This window comes from Eptatretus burgeri, chromosome 1 (genome assembly GCF_056783735.1).
Source record: "Eptatretus burgeri isolate ZD-2024b chromosome 1, Ebu_testis_v1, whole genome shotgun sequence".
Classification (NCBI taxonomy): Eukaryota; Metazoa; Chordata; class Myxini; order Myxiniformes; family Myxinidae; genus Eptatretus; species Eptatretus burgeri.
In genome coordinates this window covers 69,387,925-69,403,461 of record NC_140961.1, presented here as the reverse complement: position 1 = coordinate 69,403,461, position 15,537 = coordinate 69,387,925, and the positions used below count along the sequence as shown (strand labels likewise).

Sequence of the window (15,537 nt, the reverse complement as noted above, 5' to 3'; positions counted from 1 at the left end):
ATGCCGACGTATGAAAAAATTGGCGAATACGTTATGGGTAAGTTTTATGTACGTTAAGAGCACGCTGAATCACGCTGGCATACGTCGTAGTTTGCCAAGCTCGTCGACAAATTTTAAGCTTTCTCAAAATTTTTCGACGTGCTTGGTGTATGACTCACACGTTCCGCATACGCTGGCCATAAGTTGTAGGCACGTTATGTGATCGTTGACACACGTTGACACACGTTACTTGTAAGTTACTCATAAGTCGAAACATGTCGAGGTAATGTCTAGCGTACCCGAAACTTATTTCTAACCTATGAGTAACGTATCTCCAACGCACATTGACGGATGTAGACGTATTTGATTGACGTCTTCCGGACGACCACAGAACCTACTGAACGTGTTTCTAACTTACAGCTACCGTATAATGGCGTATTGGCAGCGTTTAGAGGAATTGGTATATAAGAATGGGGTTCACAGGAGGAACCCGTCAGTGTTCCAGACTCCATGGTTTTTTTTTTCTTCGGCATGACGGTGATGTTGACACTTCGATGTCTAGTGCGGTTCTGATTTAAATCGTTGAGCGGCAGCCTTTTAATAGGCTATGCCACGTGATCGTCGGCGATACGCTGCCGCGCGCTATGCATAAGTTAGATTATCGTTTGGCAGAGGTTGTGAACGCCGACAACACGCTAAGCATTCGTTGGTATAAGTTATCTATAAGTTATCGAAACGTTCTGTGTACGTTACTAACACGTAATGCATACGTCCAACTCGTTATTATACGCCCAAAACTGCAAAAAAAACATCAATAGTTCAGTGTACGCCGGCGTTTTAGATACATTTTGATACGTTGCCATTTGCTGGCTAAAACATCAAGGTGTGACAGGGCCTTAAACATTTGGGCAGAAATTCACCAAACCTGGTGGTTATGATCTCCACATGGTCTGAAGGTGCAAGATCAGTCATTTTTGGACCTGCTCCCTGCATGGTGTGAAAAGGACAAACACTGAGAAATACAATTACGGGCACAATTTGATGATGATGAAACCATTCCTTTCATGCCATCAAGGCTCGTATGGCTGCCAAGCGAGTTTCATTGGCAAGTTGTGCAGCCCTATGCCTGATATCGGCTGAATGGTTCGGGTAGTGGGCTTGGGATCCTGAGGTTGAATTAATACCACGTGGGGTTGACTCAGCCTGTCATTGCTCCGAGGTCGGCAAAATGAGTACCAGCTTGCTGGGATGATTGAGCCATTTGAGTATCCTGTGTCGGAGTGGTGACCTGTCCAGGATTGTGCCCAAAAGTCCAGGAGACTGCTTTGGCAGCACCAACCCTCTGTACAGAGTATGGTCCCAATGGATGGATGGAATACAGTCCTGGACAGGTTACTGATCCAACCATAGACTCCGATAGAGAAGGACTGGAACCTCCCATGCTCGGGGTTTGTAACTTGAGTCTGAAGGATTAACTTGAGTCCAGGGCGAAAATGACTTCTCGAAGGGCTAGAGACACGATCTCGGGATCCATATAGGGGTTTTTGAGGATGGCGAGTTCAACAGTGTCATTTTCAACACCACCTGAGGTCATCTTCAAGGTCAAAAGGTCATATTTCAAGGTCAAATTACTGAATTTTGGTATTTTTTGCCCGTTTTTGTGTCTAACTCATAAACGGTGAGAGTTGGCTGATTGTAATAAGATGCAAGTGTGTTGAGCTGTCAAACTTTGATATTCATTGTCATATATCGTATTACATAAACATTATATGCATGTCACAACACTATGCCTATAACAACGATGTCTATGTCTATCACTAGTTGGAGAGCTTTTCTTCCCTCCTGAGGCATCCCAAAGCCTTTTCTTTGTCACTTACATTGAGGACATGAGCTTTCAATAGAATGCTAGCTAAAGTAGTACATGCAGCATTATTACAAGCTAAAGGTTTATCCACAGAGGATAACAGCTCAGCAAAATGAAATCGGCAACGCATTTTTGTCTTGTCATACAAATTATAGTCATTATGTACAAAAAAGACGGTTGACATAGTCGGCACACTCAATCCACCTCTATTCAAATTATCTAGAAACTCAGATGACATCTCGTTACCATCTTCATCATCAATGATCTCCTCCATACTCGTGCTATCGCCATATTTATGAACAAGGTGTCCGGCCAAATAAACTACTTTATGCTTGAGGGCATCGTCAGACCCCAAGAGATCCTGGGTGTCTTGAGGAGTAATCTCGTCAATGAGTTCACTTCGCTCATTTGGATTTATGGAAGTTGTACAGTTCTTGTTGCAATCAATCACATGAGAACTAGATTCGGGAATAATGTCATGCTTAATGAGTGTTTGCAAACTTACAATTTCAGCTGCAGCCATAATGTCAACTACGTCAATGTAGAAGTTTCCACTGCTTCTTTGCCTGGCTTGGCCGAAAAACTTTTCCAGGCTTCATCTACAAATATAGCAGGAAGAACGTAGTCAAAGTCTTTCTCTGCCAGAAGCAATTTGGCAGCATCCACATTATTACGTGTGGACACAGTGAAGGCTTCAGCAGTTTGCTGAGTTAGCTTCAGCTTACGACCACCACCTCCTTGCCATGCACAGGTAGATATAATTTGGCAGGCCTGCTCCAGCCCAGTGAAACTTGTACAGTCTGCTGTTCAAGACTGTCTGGATTCGTCGCACAGATGGATAGCTGAGAAATGGTCTTTCACATTCATCATCTTGAACCACTCACTCATTATCTGGGTGAGGATGATTGTGCCTTTGCTGATACCCAGTGAATCCTTGAAGGTCTTTAAAGCAGCGACAGTCTTGTCATTGAACACTTGACATAGCAATGGTACGCTCTGGCATTGAAGGGGCTTGGGGAAAACAGTGGTGTGCGTCAGCTTGGTTAAGGAATAGGAGTAGCCCGGTCGATTTCATAAACCTTCTGAATATCACTCCAGTAAGCTTTGTACTCATTCCCATCTACGACAAGTGAGAGTGTCTTGCCATCAACAGTAATCCAGTTGTTGCAAACATTTTAGAAGATGTGCACGTAGTCGTACACGAAGAACATAGATTGCTCTTGAATTGACAGCACTTGGCAACTTCCTGGTCCTCCAAGTTTTGAATAAACACTGCGGTTAGTATTGCAATTGTCACATATCAAAGAAATCACAGTACCGCCAGCACCAACTACAGCTGATGCAGCTTCGATAAGGAGTTCCTTCAGCTGATCGGCAGTTAGTTTTTGCAGGGCAAAATGCGTAGAATATAGCGTGGACCACTGAAATGGCAGGCAACTTCAACAACCATAGCATGTGAAGCAAGCATTTCGTGTTCACCACCCGCTGCTGCATTTTGAGCATATCCTACAACTTGCCTTCCAGAAAATCGCAATGTCTCGACCAGCTTTACCTCGTCAAACATTAAATTGACCAAACACTGATGTGGTTTAAGCTGGTCGAACAAGGTTCTGAGGTTGGAGTCCTGCTGACTACTAGCAAGCATCTGTTTTACCTTTATTGTTGATGGTAGAATGATTAAGCCGGATCGACGATTCATTTTGTATGTACTAGGTGATATGTTGTGAAGCTGCATTGCGAAAATCATAGTATCAGTATCAAATCGGTGACGATCAAAAGGTTTGAACATAAGATGCAGCTGCGACAGAAGGAAGGTGAAATGAGGAAGCTCGTGTGCCTCAGTCATCCAACAGAGCTGGCTTATTACAAGCTGAAGAATTTCCTAGTTGTGCATTCATAGATGTTTACCTGGTCAGTTATCGATCTAATCTGGGACCATTTTGAGAGCAGGCTGTTCTTCTGCAAAGGAAAAAGTCGTTTGGGCACCTCAATGGCATCTTTCTCAACTCTATTCAAGAATAGAAATCCAAAAGGTGAGTGAACTTGTTGGAAATGAAAGAACTGCTTGACAGTTTGTCCAGTAGCCTCAGTTCTTGATAGGTAAAGTTTTCCTGGTCTTTTATGACGTTAAAGCCAGGAAAATAGGAGCTGATTTTAGCACAGAAGTGGTCGAAATCTTGGATATTGTCTGCAGCCTCATCAGCTGCCTGCATCTTCTTAGCTCTTGATTCTGACGTAGAAGATGATGTTGGGCGTGGGGCTAAGGTCACCTGCTTCAAAGCTGATTTCGGTACTCCAGGAAATATTGATGGGAGTTCTTTGGGTCGTTTGCCACCCCTAACTGACACCCAATCACAATTGAAATGTCTCACAAATATATATATATATATATATATATATATATATATATATATATATATATATATATATATATATATATATATATATATCCTTTTCGCACCTCAAGCTTTCTTTCTCATTTGGCATTGCCAATATCCATCTCTCCCTCTCCTCAGGATCTTTTGGGAAGGATATGACCTTTACATAAGGCGTCCCATCATAGTTTCCTCTACAACCAAAGCAGCTGCAACGATGTGGCATATTGCCACCAAAGCAGGAAGCAACACAAAGATCCTGTGAGATCACCAGCTGGACAGTTTCTGAAAGAGAAACAAACAAAACATACATTAGTTAATGATGATAGAAATCAGCAAGTAGGTGCAGTCGGTGCACAATGTCATGTTTTGTCATAGACCCTACAAAAGTTTTCCTCTATGAGTTCGACACAAAAACGGGCAAAAAATACCAAAATTCAGTAATTTGACCTTGAAATATGACCTTTTGACCTTGAAGATGACCTCAGGTGGTGTTGAAAATGACACTATTGAACTTGCCGTCCTCAAAAACCCCTATATGGATCCCGAGATCGTGTCTCCAGCCCTTCTGGAAGTCATTTTAGCCCCGGACTCAAGTTATTCCTTCAGACTCAAGTTACAAACCCCGAGATCGTGAGGTTCCAGTCCTTCTCTATAGGAGTCTATGGATCCAACGCAAGTTACCCTGAACGGTTATTACTCCATTACACTTGTACTCATTTCACTGACCTCGGAAGGATGACAGGCTGATCCAACTTCACCTGGTGTTAATTCAATGTCCGACAGGGGCTCAAACCCAAGACCCTGAGGTCCCAAGTCAGCCCCAGCCACCTTCACTGCTTCGCCAACATCAGGCTTAACGGACACATTTTAAATACTTTTAATGAAACCATGTGTGTGCAATCATCGTTGGAGGACGCATGAAAGATGTAACAATATTTTTGGGTTTGACCTCTGGTTTATTCCCCAGTGGTTGGGGACTTAAACTCATAGGGGTCAAAATGGGGAAAAATAAATTTAAATTAAAAAGTTGCTGTTGGGTCATTCCTGGTGGAACTTTTTGCCATCTTTCAATTTTACTTTCGGTGGGAAGCATTGGGATTTGCGATCCCATCGACATCGATCCCATGGGCGCGCCATCGATTACACTCTCGGTTTGTGTCATCATCATCATCGTTGTACGGCCCTTTCCATGCTTGCATACGTGTTAGCCGTGGTTCGCCTAATGTCTGCTTTCCAGGCTGCACCATCCCTTGCATGTCCTTTTGTGAGGCCTTTCACTCAAAGATCATCTCTCAGCAACACATCCCATGTTTTCCTCAGACGGCCTCCAGCTCTCCTTCCATTCGCATACATATTTTATACACCTCCTCACACAACTACCCGACCACATCCTTTCCACATGTGATAGCCGTCGCTTGTGATACAGCTTGGGATAGCCGTCGCCATCACCATGCAATACAAGATGGCAATGATTGCTTCCTCCTCATCAAAAAAGTCATGATTTGTCATTCATTTGATGCATTTGCCATCACCATTGTTGTGGGGGGGGGCGGGGGAGGGGTGGTGGCCCAGGTTAACTCCGACCCAAATTGTGGTGAGGGTGGTTAACACCGCCGGCCCCAGGATGGTTGAGCGGTTCCTTATTAATAGGAGGGGGACACGTTGATCCTTGGAGAGTTTAATGCGTGCGGGAGGGCAGGGCACAATGTTGGAGGGCAGAGGAGAACAGCGCAGGGGGCGCTGCATCAGGACAGAAAAAGGGGGTTTCTACTTGAACCCCACGAAAGATACATGGCTACAGTTTCTTGAAATGAACACATTTAATGAAAATAAACAAATATTTACAAAGGACAATAATTCAAAAGGTAATGATAATAATAAAGTAAATAAATCCAAAAGTCGAGGCACCTCTTCACACAGACTCAAATACAGACAAAGGGAAAACAAAATAAAAAGAAAACCCTTCCTTTCAACTGTTCTTGTGATTAGCTTGGCCCAGAGCTGGTCTCTGTGGAACCTGGAATTGAGGAGCTTCCACCAGCACGTACAGACCTGCGCAAATAGCACCGTCACTTCTCTTGTAGCAGGACAAACGTAAGCCAGGCACTCCGCGAGCGGTACTCAACACCAAGGCTCAGAGCCCCAGTGCAGCTGTTTCGTACGTCGATCATCCTCACTGACCCGCTATGACATACACGAGGCTCGGGGCCCGTTTCTTACAACTCAACCAAGCGCCAAAGGCCAGCATCTTGCCTTGTGTGTGCGCTCACCCTGAACTCCCACCCCTGACTAACGTCGCCGAAACCACCGTTTTCTCCTCCGAACTCTCTTCTCACATGTTCGTTCTCTCTCTCTCTATCTCTCTCTCTCTCTCTCTCTCTCTCTCTCTCTCTCTCTCTCTCTCTCTCTCTCTCTCTCTCTCTCTCTCTCTCTCTCTCTCTCTCTCTCTCTCTCTCTCTCTCTCTCTCTCTCTCTCTCTCTCTCTCTCTCTCTCTCTCTCTCTCTCTCTCTCTCTCTCTCTCTCTCTCTCTCTCTCTCTCTCTCTCTCTCTCTCTCTCTCTCTCTCTCTCTCTCTCTCTCCCCCTCTCTCTCTCCTCTCTCTCTCTCTCTCCCCCTCTCTCTCCCTCTCTCTCCCCTCTCTCTCCCCCCTCTCTCTCCCCCTCTCTCTCCCTCTCTCTCCCCTCTCTCTCCCCTCTCTCTCCCCCTCTCTCTCCCCCTCTCTCTCCCCTCTCTCTCCCCCTCTCTCTCCCCCTCTCTCTCCCCCTCTCTCTCCCCCTCTCTCTCCCCTCTCTCTCCCCTCTCTCTCCCCCTCTCTCTCCCCTCTCTCTCCCCTCTCTCTCCCCCTCTCTCTCCCCCTCTCTCTCCCCCTCTCTCTCCCCTCTCAAAATACGCAACCAACCCTTCCTCTTCGATGTCACACCAAACAAATCCTCCACCTCCGGGGTGTAGCCTGTTCGCACGAAAACCTGGAAAGGTGGGGCTTCTGCCTGCTCGGCCAGCTTCTGACGTCACACCCATCAATCATCAGTCTCAGGGGCGTGACTTCACCCGCTGTCACCCTTGAAGATGGAGCTTCTGCCTGCTCAGCACATTTGCTTGTTTCTCATCATGCTTTTGGTTAGAAATACATTGGGAAAAGTCACATGGGGGGGAATTACACACTGGATAAGCTTACTTTTAAACCCCAGCTAATTAACACGACACCACAACCCCCCCCCCTCCCCTGTGTGGTGACACGTAACACTTAAGCTCACAGTTTCCAAACTTAATTACATCGAGATGCCTCGTACACATCCAGGGACCAAAATACTCCATTCAATGCTAAATTCCCGATAAAATTCATTCATCTTCCCCTTCAACCACATCAGTATTATAAGAGAATAATAATAAATGGACATGTGAAACTGATTTGTGAAAATGAACCTGTAAGTGTCATAATGTGGCAATGATGGTTGTAGGCCGATCAAAGCCTCAGATGGAGGGAAAAGATGGGAGAGTTCGGTAAACGATGGGCCACAGTTCACCGGCCTGGTGAACCTCGGAAACACCTGCTTCCTCAATTGCATCCTGCAGGTGAGACTCCACCGTTTAAATGTATCAGACTGTTTTTAAATGGCCAGGAGCAAGGAATCAATCAGAATGAACAAGTTAATATTTTCTATTTCAGGTTCTGTTTCACTTCCCCTCTCAAAGTTCAGACCTGAAAGAGATTGCTGAACTCTCCAGAAAGAACAAAGAAATAATTCTGAAGAATGTCCCCTTGAACAACCAGGTATGTTATGTCTTGGCCACCAAGATGTGTTTTTGTTTTTCTTTCTTCCTCCTGACAACATACTTTATCCTCCTGGAAATTAATCACAACTCGAAGAGTATCCACCTGACGAGCTATCTTGTTCCATGCATGTAACATGTTCTTCTGATGTATCTCTTTATCTGGGCGGGTTCGGCAACTGAGAGCTCTGTACAGGTAAAAAAAAATAACCCGGGTTACGGAAGTTGTGCTGCTCATCATCACGTAGTGCGGCATGAAGCAGAAACAACATTCCTACTGCTTGTAATTCAAAACACCTCATTGTACTGGAAAACCTGGGGACAGGAATCTCTTCTGTTGTTGCATATGACAACTTGTCTGCCAGGTATCTATCATTCCTGGAAATGCACAGTTGTGCCATTGATGCTGTGCTCCTCTGCCAGTGCACTGGTACTCATTTCAGGAACCTCAGAAGGATGACAGGCTGATTCAACCCCACCTGGTGTTAAATCAGCAGCCAATGGGGTTTGAACTCAGGACGCTGGGATCCTAAGCCTGCCACCGTTATCACTAAGTCAACCCCAGGCTGGGACAGGAATACAGGACTGTAAATTGTGAAGACTTGTAATACCCTCACACACCTCGAGGCGATGCTACACGATACAAATTTACTTGGAGCAAGTCTGGATGTAATCAGCCCAGAACTGTTGAAGGGATAGCACGACAAACAAACGACCACACAAACACCGGTCCATGAATTATTGGAAGGATTGTTATTTCCAATGGAACATCCTTCATTGAGAGGACGATCCTGTGTGAAACCCTTGCTCGTTTTACCTTATTTGAAGTGTAAAGTTTCTCCATGATCTCGATGTCATATCTGCACCATCTACACTGTGACAGACGTTGTTCTTTGCTGTGTATTTCTCTATTTTGCAGGAAACTGCAGCACACCAACTGGCGTTCGTACAAAGCCTCAGTGATGTGCTGCAAACCATGGCCAATCCACAGATCCTGGAATGCCCTCCTCGAAAGAACGAAACCTGCAGCCATGGTGCAACCTCTCCAGGGGGTCAACGTACCCTGTCATCCTTCATAAAGAACGAGCAAAATGCTCAACAGGCTGTCCATAAAACGAGCAAAATGCTCAACACGATTTGTGATGTGGACACTTTGCACGACGAAGAGCTTGCCAGGCTGCACCAGGCAGATGAGATTTTCAAATATTTGAACAATCTCTCGGACTCTTTCGATGAAAGCGAGAGTGAAGGAAGTGATTCTTCGCAGTACGTCTCGTGTTCTTCTACATCGACATCGGATAGTATCGTCGTCTTGTGCGATCTTCTTGATGCACTCAGGTGAGATGGGACATGAGAGTGTGTCCATTGGAATTCAACTCAGGTCTTTGTTGTTCTTGGTTGGATATGGGACTTTGATTCAATGTAAATCCATGTAGTTATATTTGCTTCGATGGCATGAAGTGTGGTTCAGAGTATGAAACCAATTTATCCGACTTTTCCCCTTGTGTCGATGCCGATGACTGTTGCATTGTGCATATTTGCAGTAAATTGGATCCGATGTACGAGGAAATGGCACAACAGGACCCCCAGGAGGTGCTCCAGTTTGTGTTGCACCAGGTGAAAGAAGTGTGCCACCTTCTTGAAGCTGCTGGTGTCATCTTGGCAGCTGAGAAGGAACAACTTGAATTGTTACGGAGAGAAGGACAAGAAAACGATGGCTGTGATACGCTTGAGGAAGCCCCGGCTAAAAAGCATCCAAAAAGCCGGTTTAAGAAATGGAGATCAAATGTTGCTCGAGGATTCCGGAAGTTGTGCTGCTCATCATCACGTAGTGCGGCACAGGAATGTGAGTCCGAGACGGAGGAAGCCAAAGAAGGAACAGATGACCCAGAACCGCACAGACAGGAAAATAAAAATACTGAAGGAGCAACTTATGAACAGCCCTCCAGGCAATATGGTGAGCCAACCAGAACAGCTGAAGAGAATGGATGTAATGGATGATAAATACACAAAACGATGATGAAAATTGTTCCTCACTGATGGGTCTTGGTCACACTCATGGGGCTGGACCACTTCAAAAAATGTTACACAGTTTTCTCTTTCGCTTGTTCCTTTTGTGATATTAATTGTGGTGTTTCTTTCTCATCACCGTCTGAAGGTCACAATGTGTTTTTGGGACAGTCGAAGACGACCACCTGTTGCTTGAAATGTGGGAACGTCACATCACAGGACGAAGACCTCTTCGACATCGGACTTAGTTTTCATCCCGGTTGGTCATGTTTTTCTCACTGAAAACTTGTGTGTTGTTTCTTGTGATTCCTGTTTTGTTGATGCTTTTCTCAGCGGTTATCGAATGAGGAACAAACAAACTGTTCGTGATGGCATCTCCTTTCTCCCCCCTCTGAACGCTTGCAGACATGTGGAAGAAGAACGACTCCGAACCAGTCCCACTTCAGTATTTGTTGAACTTCTGGGCTCGCCAGGAACACCTTGATGGAGAGAACATGCTTGTGTGTTCATCATGTAAGTTGAAGGTCATGGCAAGTTGTTCCTCATCGATCTCCACACTTCCTTCAATGTTGGCGTTACACCTCAAGCGCTTCCAAATGGACAGGTAAACCGGCAATCGCGTCATTCACGATCAAAATACCATCATATTCGGTCTGTTTATGCTCACCCTCAGTTCACGATGAGATCATAGATGGTGACACGTGATTGAAATTAGAATATAGAAGATATTGTAGCTTCGTTTATTTTGTGGCATAAGCTGCAACCGTCCCATACCACCAAGCAATTGGCAATCATTTCCATTGGCCATTGCTTGTTGTAATTGACGGGATGGAGGGGTACTCAGCAACATCATAGACTTGTGATCGGGAGGTGTTTGATCATGTGTGTGCAGGCTCTCTTGTATTGAACAAGATACATTCCACCTTGTTGAGAGGTTTGTTGTCTGTGTTCCCTTACAAGGATCTTCAACACAGGACGAGGGTGTTAGGTCCACCGAGACTGCACAATGGTTGCCAACCTATGGTTGTTTGTCTGTTCTCTGTCCTTTGTACATTGTAAGAATCAAGTACGGAGCATCATGTACCATGTACCTTTTTTGTTTTTGTTGTTCATGTGTTTGGTATGACTCGGCCGGGGTTCGAACCACCAACCTCCCAGACTCAGAGCAAACTCGGTGTTATAAAATACATTGTTACTGAAGTATTTATTAATAATGATGGAGCTCCACATCATTAGATTGGCCTTTATTAAGAGAAACTTGACAAGATGTACTTAATTATATTCACAACATGGGGAAATGTGATTTGGTAAAATATCATCCCTCATTTAATCCACCGATATCGACGAGTTGTTGTTGTTTGTCCCAACAACCCGAACCCTTTACACAGGAATGGGAAAGCATCGAAGTTGTTGGTCCCTACTTCCATTCCCGAGCACCTCTCAGTCAGAAGATGGTGTTCCCCCGAGTGCATCGCCGATGATGGAGACCCCCAGTACACACTCTACGCTGTCATTGAACATGAGGGTCAAGACCTCAACTGTGGACATTACACCACATACATCAATGCTGAGGCAGCCCATCGGGAAGAGTGTCACGGACCCGACAGTCGGGTCAAATGGGTCCACTTCAGTGATGAACATGTCACATTCATGAAACATGATGACATGCAGAAGATTCTTTCTCCATCAGGTGTGCACATTAAGACCCCATACATGGTATTCTACAAGCGCAACGCGTGAGTCGAAACGTTGTCCGTGGGTCGATTGTCGCTGAATAAGATAATAAAGATCAGACAAGAAGGAAGTCTTTTTCTTTTCTGTTTTTGTATACATGATCGAGGCTCGTGGAAGAGAACAAAATGGAAAGGGGCAAACATCAAGAACAGAATGGAAGTGAGAGTGAGGAGGAGGGAGAGGACCCATGGGGATGAATGAGCTGCATACAAGCTGAAAGACAGCAAGAAAAGGAAGGGGGAAACAGGGGATGAAACAGAAGAAAGTGGTTTTCGCAAATTTTTTGATTGGTCAAGCGAAGTTCCCGATTTATAAGTCCAGGAAGGCAAAAATGGAAAACATTGCTGTTTCTTCACCTGATGTACTGCTTACTTTTACAGCTCTTGTGAGTGCAAGATTAAAACTGGAACACTTTTTTTAATATGAACAAAAATTTAACATTATTTGATGAAAAATGTGTTTTTAATGAGGCCATTTGTAATCTTGATGATGCCGATTTGTTGGTAATTTCCCGATGAAACAATGTTTTAATTATTATGTTTTCTCTCGGTGACTGTCCATAACTGTCCCTTTTTAGGTCATCTCTTCGAGCATGACCTAATAATATGGGTGTCCATGTCCTTCGATCCGTCCGTCCGTCCGTTCATAATGAAGTTGAAGCAGGAGATCTGGTCATTAGTGATCCTGATAGAGGTCGATGAGACGTACACGATGGTATGACTTTCAAGGTCACCGAAGGTCAAGGTCAAGATCACGAGGCCTTTGAAGTTGCGAAAATTACCATTTTCAAATTCTATCTCCTCCGACATTTCTCAAGCGATCTTGAATTTGATTGTAGCATATGAATCTATGGGACAATACCTAAATTTGGTTGGGCCGGATTTTCGATATTCGCTTTCGTTTGTGTCACGTGACTTAAGTTGGCAAAAAATGTGAAAATGACGATTTTCAAAATCTACCTCCTCCTACATTTCTCAAGCGATCTTGAATTTGATTGTGGTTTGTTTTTTTTTTAGCCCAAGGTATATTTTAAGCCCAAGGTATATTTAAGCCCAAGCCCCTTTTTAGCCCAAGGTATATTTTAAATGAATCTATGGGACAATATCTAAATTTGGTCAGGACGGATTTTCGAATTTCGCTTTCGTTTTTGCGTCACGTGACTTCAAAGTTTGCAAAAACTGCCCTACCTTCAGGAGGCTATATATTCTCTACTGGGCATGGTAAAAGTCAGTGAATGGTGTCATTGCATAGCAGCTGACCTTGTCTTTCATGTCCATTTGAAAGAATACCGATATCTTCAAATACGTACACGTCACGTGACTTTGAATTTTGCGAAACTGCTTCATGTAGTTGCAAAATGACGATTTTCAAAATCTATCTCCTCCTACATTTCTTAAGTTATCTTGAATTTGATTGTGGCATATGAATCTATGGGACAATATCTAGATTTGGTCAGGCCGGATTTTCGATATTCACTTTCGTTTTCGCGTCACGTGACTTCAAAGTTGGCCAAAATCCCTCCTGACCCGAGAACACTACACCCTAGTAACAGGAACTCATGCTTGTAAAGGTCGTTCTCGTGCTTGGTATTCGTTAACTCTCGGTTTGTGACTCCTATTATATAATCTGCCTGCCTGCCCGCCCGCGGCCCGCCTGCCTGCCCATAGCATAGCTTTTTAGGTACCCCCACTCATAGCCGAATGTCCCCACCAAATCAGCAAATCGCCATAGGCCGAGGTCATAGAAGCTATCAGTATCGAAAAATATCGGATGGCATATCGTTATGTGTTTAATATACGTCAAAGTGCTGGAAAACAATAGAGAGATCTCCATTGTTTTCCAGCACTTTGATATACGCCATCCTTATTTTGACTCGAATATTGATCGGCAGCCGACACGACGGGACAGGTGTCCAGTCATATGAAGTTTTTACGGTGTTGTTGTGTTTTTGATATTTCCGGTGTTTAGCACTGCTTCGTCAAATAATCGCCATGTGCGATTGCGATATTTCCGGTTTCCTTCCGCGTTTATCTTATGTCGTACACATATAAACATTTTTCCTGCATATAGTGCACAGTCATCGGTTGTCTTAGTCATTGGTTGGTCCAGTGGAGTCCACTGGAATATTCTGAACTGAACGAAGAGAACTGTGAGTAGGGAAAGAATACTGGTTCTGGCTCACTTTTCCCCATGTAAATGAATGGGGGATTTTCAGCCATGAAATTTTTCTTTTTTTCCCCCTAAAAAAATAAATCCCCTTTTTAGCCCAAGGTATATTTATTTGTCTCCCCTTTTAACCTAGGGGCTCTCTATTCAAATAACCCATGCAACAAGATAAAGATTTGTTAAAGGTGATTCTAAAGAAATATCTGAAACGTCTAAGCCCCGGGACACTCTTTATCAAATAACCCATACAACAAGATAAAGATTTGTTAAAGGTGATTCTAAAGAAATATCTGAAACGTCTAAGCCTCGGGGCACTCTTTATCAAATAACCGATGCATATTGTTTAGCTCACTCATTGAACCTATAAACATTTGTTCATTCTCAAATTCCTTCAATAGTTTAATTTTCTTTGCACAATAATCCCCATCTAAAATATTGAAAAACAAAACATTTGAATCTTTATATTTTTTAAGATACCCCTTTTGTGCCATGACGAAATGATAAACTTCTCTTAATGATCTCATCTGGCCACCTCCTGAGTTGCATATCATTTTGATGTTGTAGTAAATTATTTTTCCATTGTTCAATTGATAACCATCAAATTTCAGTCCATTCAAACATATTTATTATTTTCTTTACATCCTCTAACTTATTGGTTTTTAAATTGATTCGCATATTTGTTTTATTTACCTTTGTTTTAGATTTTTTTTCAAAAAGACTTATTTGATATTTTTCACATTCATTAAGTTTTCCATTTATATACCAAGACTGAGATTTTCTCCACTCTTTAGTTTGACTAATACTTGGTTCGACCATTTATATATTGTGAAAAACGCGGCGGTAGCCCTTAAAAACCCGAACCCATCTTCCCATCGTTAAAACTTGTGTCCATATGGAACACAATCTATTCTATTCACTCTATCATACAATACCCATATGGAACACAATCTATTTTATACACTCTATCATACAATATCCATATGGAACACAATCTATTCCATTATCTAAAATAAATCTCTTATCATCAAAGGCTCCTAATGCCTTTTTATTTACTTCTTCACTATATATCTTATGTTTATAACTTCTTATTGTATTCATTTTCCTATATTCTTCTTTCTTATTCAAACAATTATAATAATTTCTAAAAGTTATTGATTTCTTTATTACATATTTCTTTATTCCCTTTAACCTTTTATCAATCTGATCACCATACTTATAAGCATATGCCTTTGCTCTCAATCCAATAAACTCACTCATTACTTTTCCACCCAACTCATCCTTAAACTTGCCAATAACCTTTTCATTCTTTTTTGAAAATAACTCACTCTTCTTACTAAAATTACTTGTATCATATACTCCAATGTTTTTCTTCATATCTTTATAAACATCGTCAGTTTTTATATCTAGAATAAAACTATCAGTGTCCATATACAACAATGAAGCATTTTCACCATACTCTTTCTTTAAATCATTATACAAATAATCATACATCAATATCTTTGATAAATCAAGAACTGCTGTTCCAATATAAATTGGTTTATCCATGACAATACTTTCCTTTTTCATATGAATAGCAGAAAAGTTCTCTGAAAAAACCTCTTCTCTCTCAAAACTTGGTTTATTTATCAATCTAGA

General features: G+C 42.9%; 1 protein-coding gene across 1 annotated transcript in view; it reads left to right on the top strand.

The window, feature by feature from the left end:
* LOC147034683 (uncharacterized) overlaps positions 1 to 12,304 on the top strand; it is an 81,161-nt gene extending 68,857 nt beyond the window's left edge. The window contains exons 4-10 of the mRNA XM_085887105.1: positions 7,680 to 7,794; positions 7,889 to 7,993; positions 8,912 to 9,330; positions 9,537 to 9,949; positions 10,151 to 10,261; positions 10,408 to 10,606; positions 11,391 to 12,304. Coding sequence (XP_085743231.1) covers positions 8,969 to 9,330; positions 9,537 to 9,949; positions 10,151 to 10,261; positions 10,408 to 10,606; positions 11,391 to 11,742 — 1,437 coding nt within the window. The 5' untranslated portion in view covers positions 7,680 to 7,794; positions 7,889 to 7,993; positions 8,912 to 8,968 and the 3' untranslated portion in view covers positions 11,743 to 12,304. The remainder of the gene's footprint in view (positions 1 to 7,679; positions 7,795 to 7,888; positions 7,994 to 8,911; positions 9,331 to 9,536; positions 9,950 to 10,150; positions 10,262 to 10,407; positions 10,607 to 11,390) is intronic.
* The last annotated feature ends 3,233 nt before the right edge of the window (positions 12,305 to 15,537 follow it).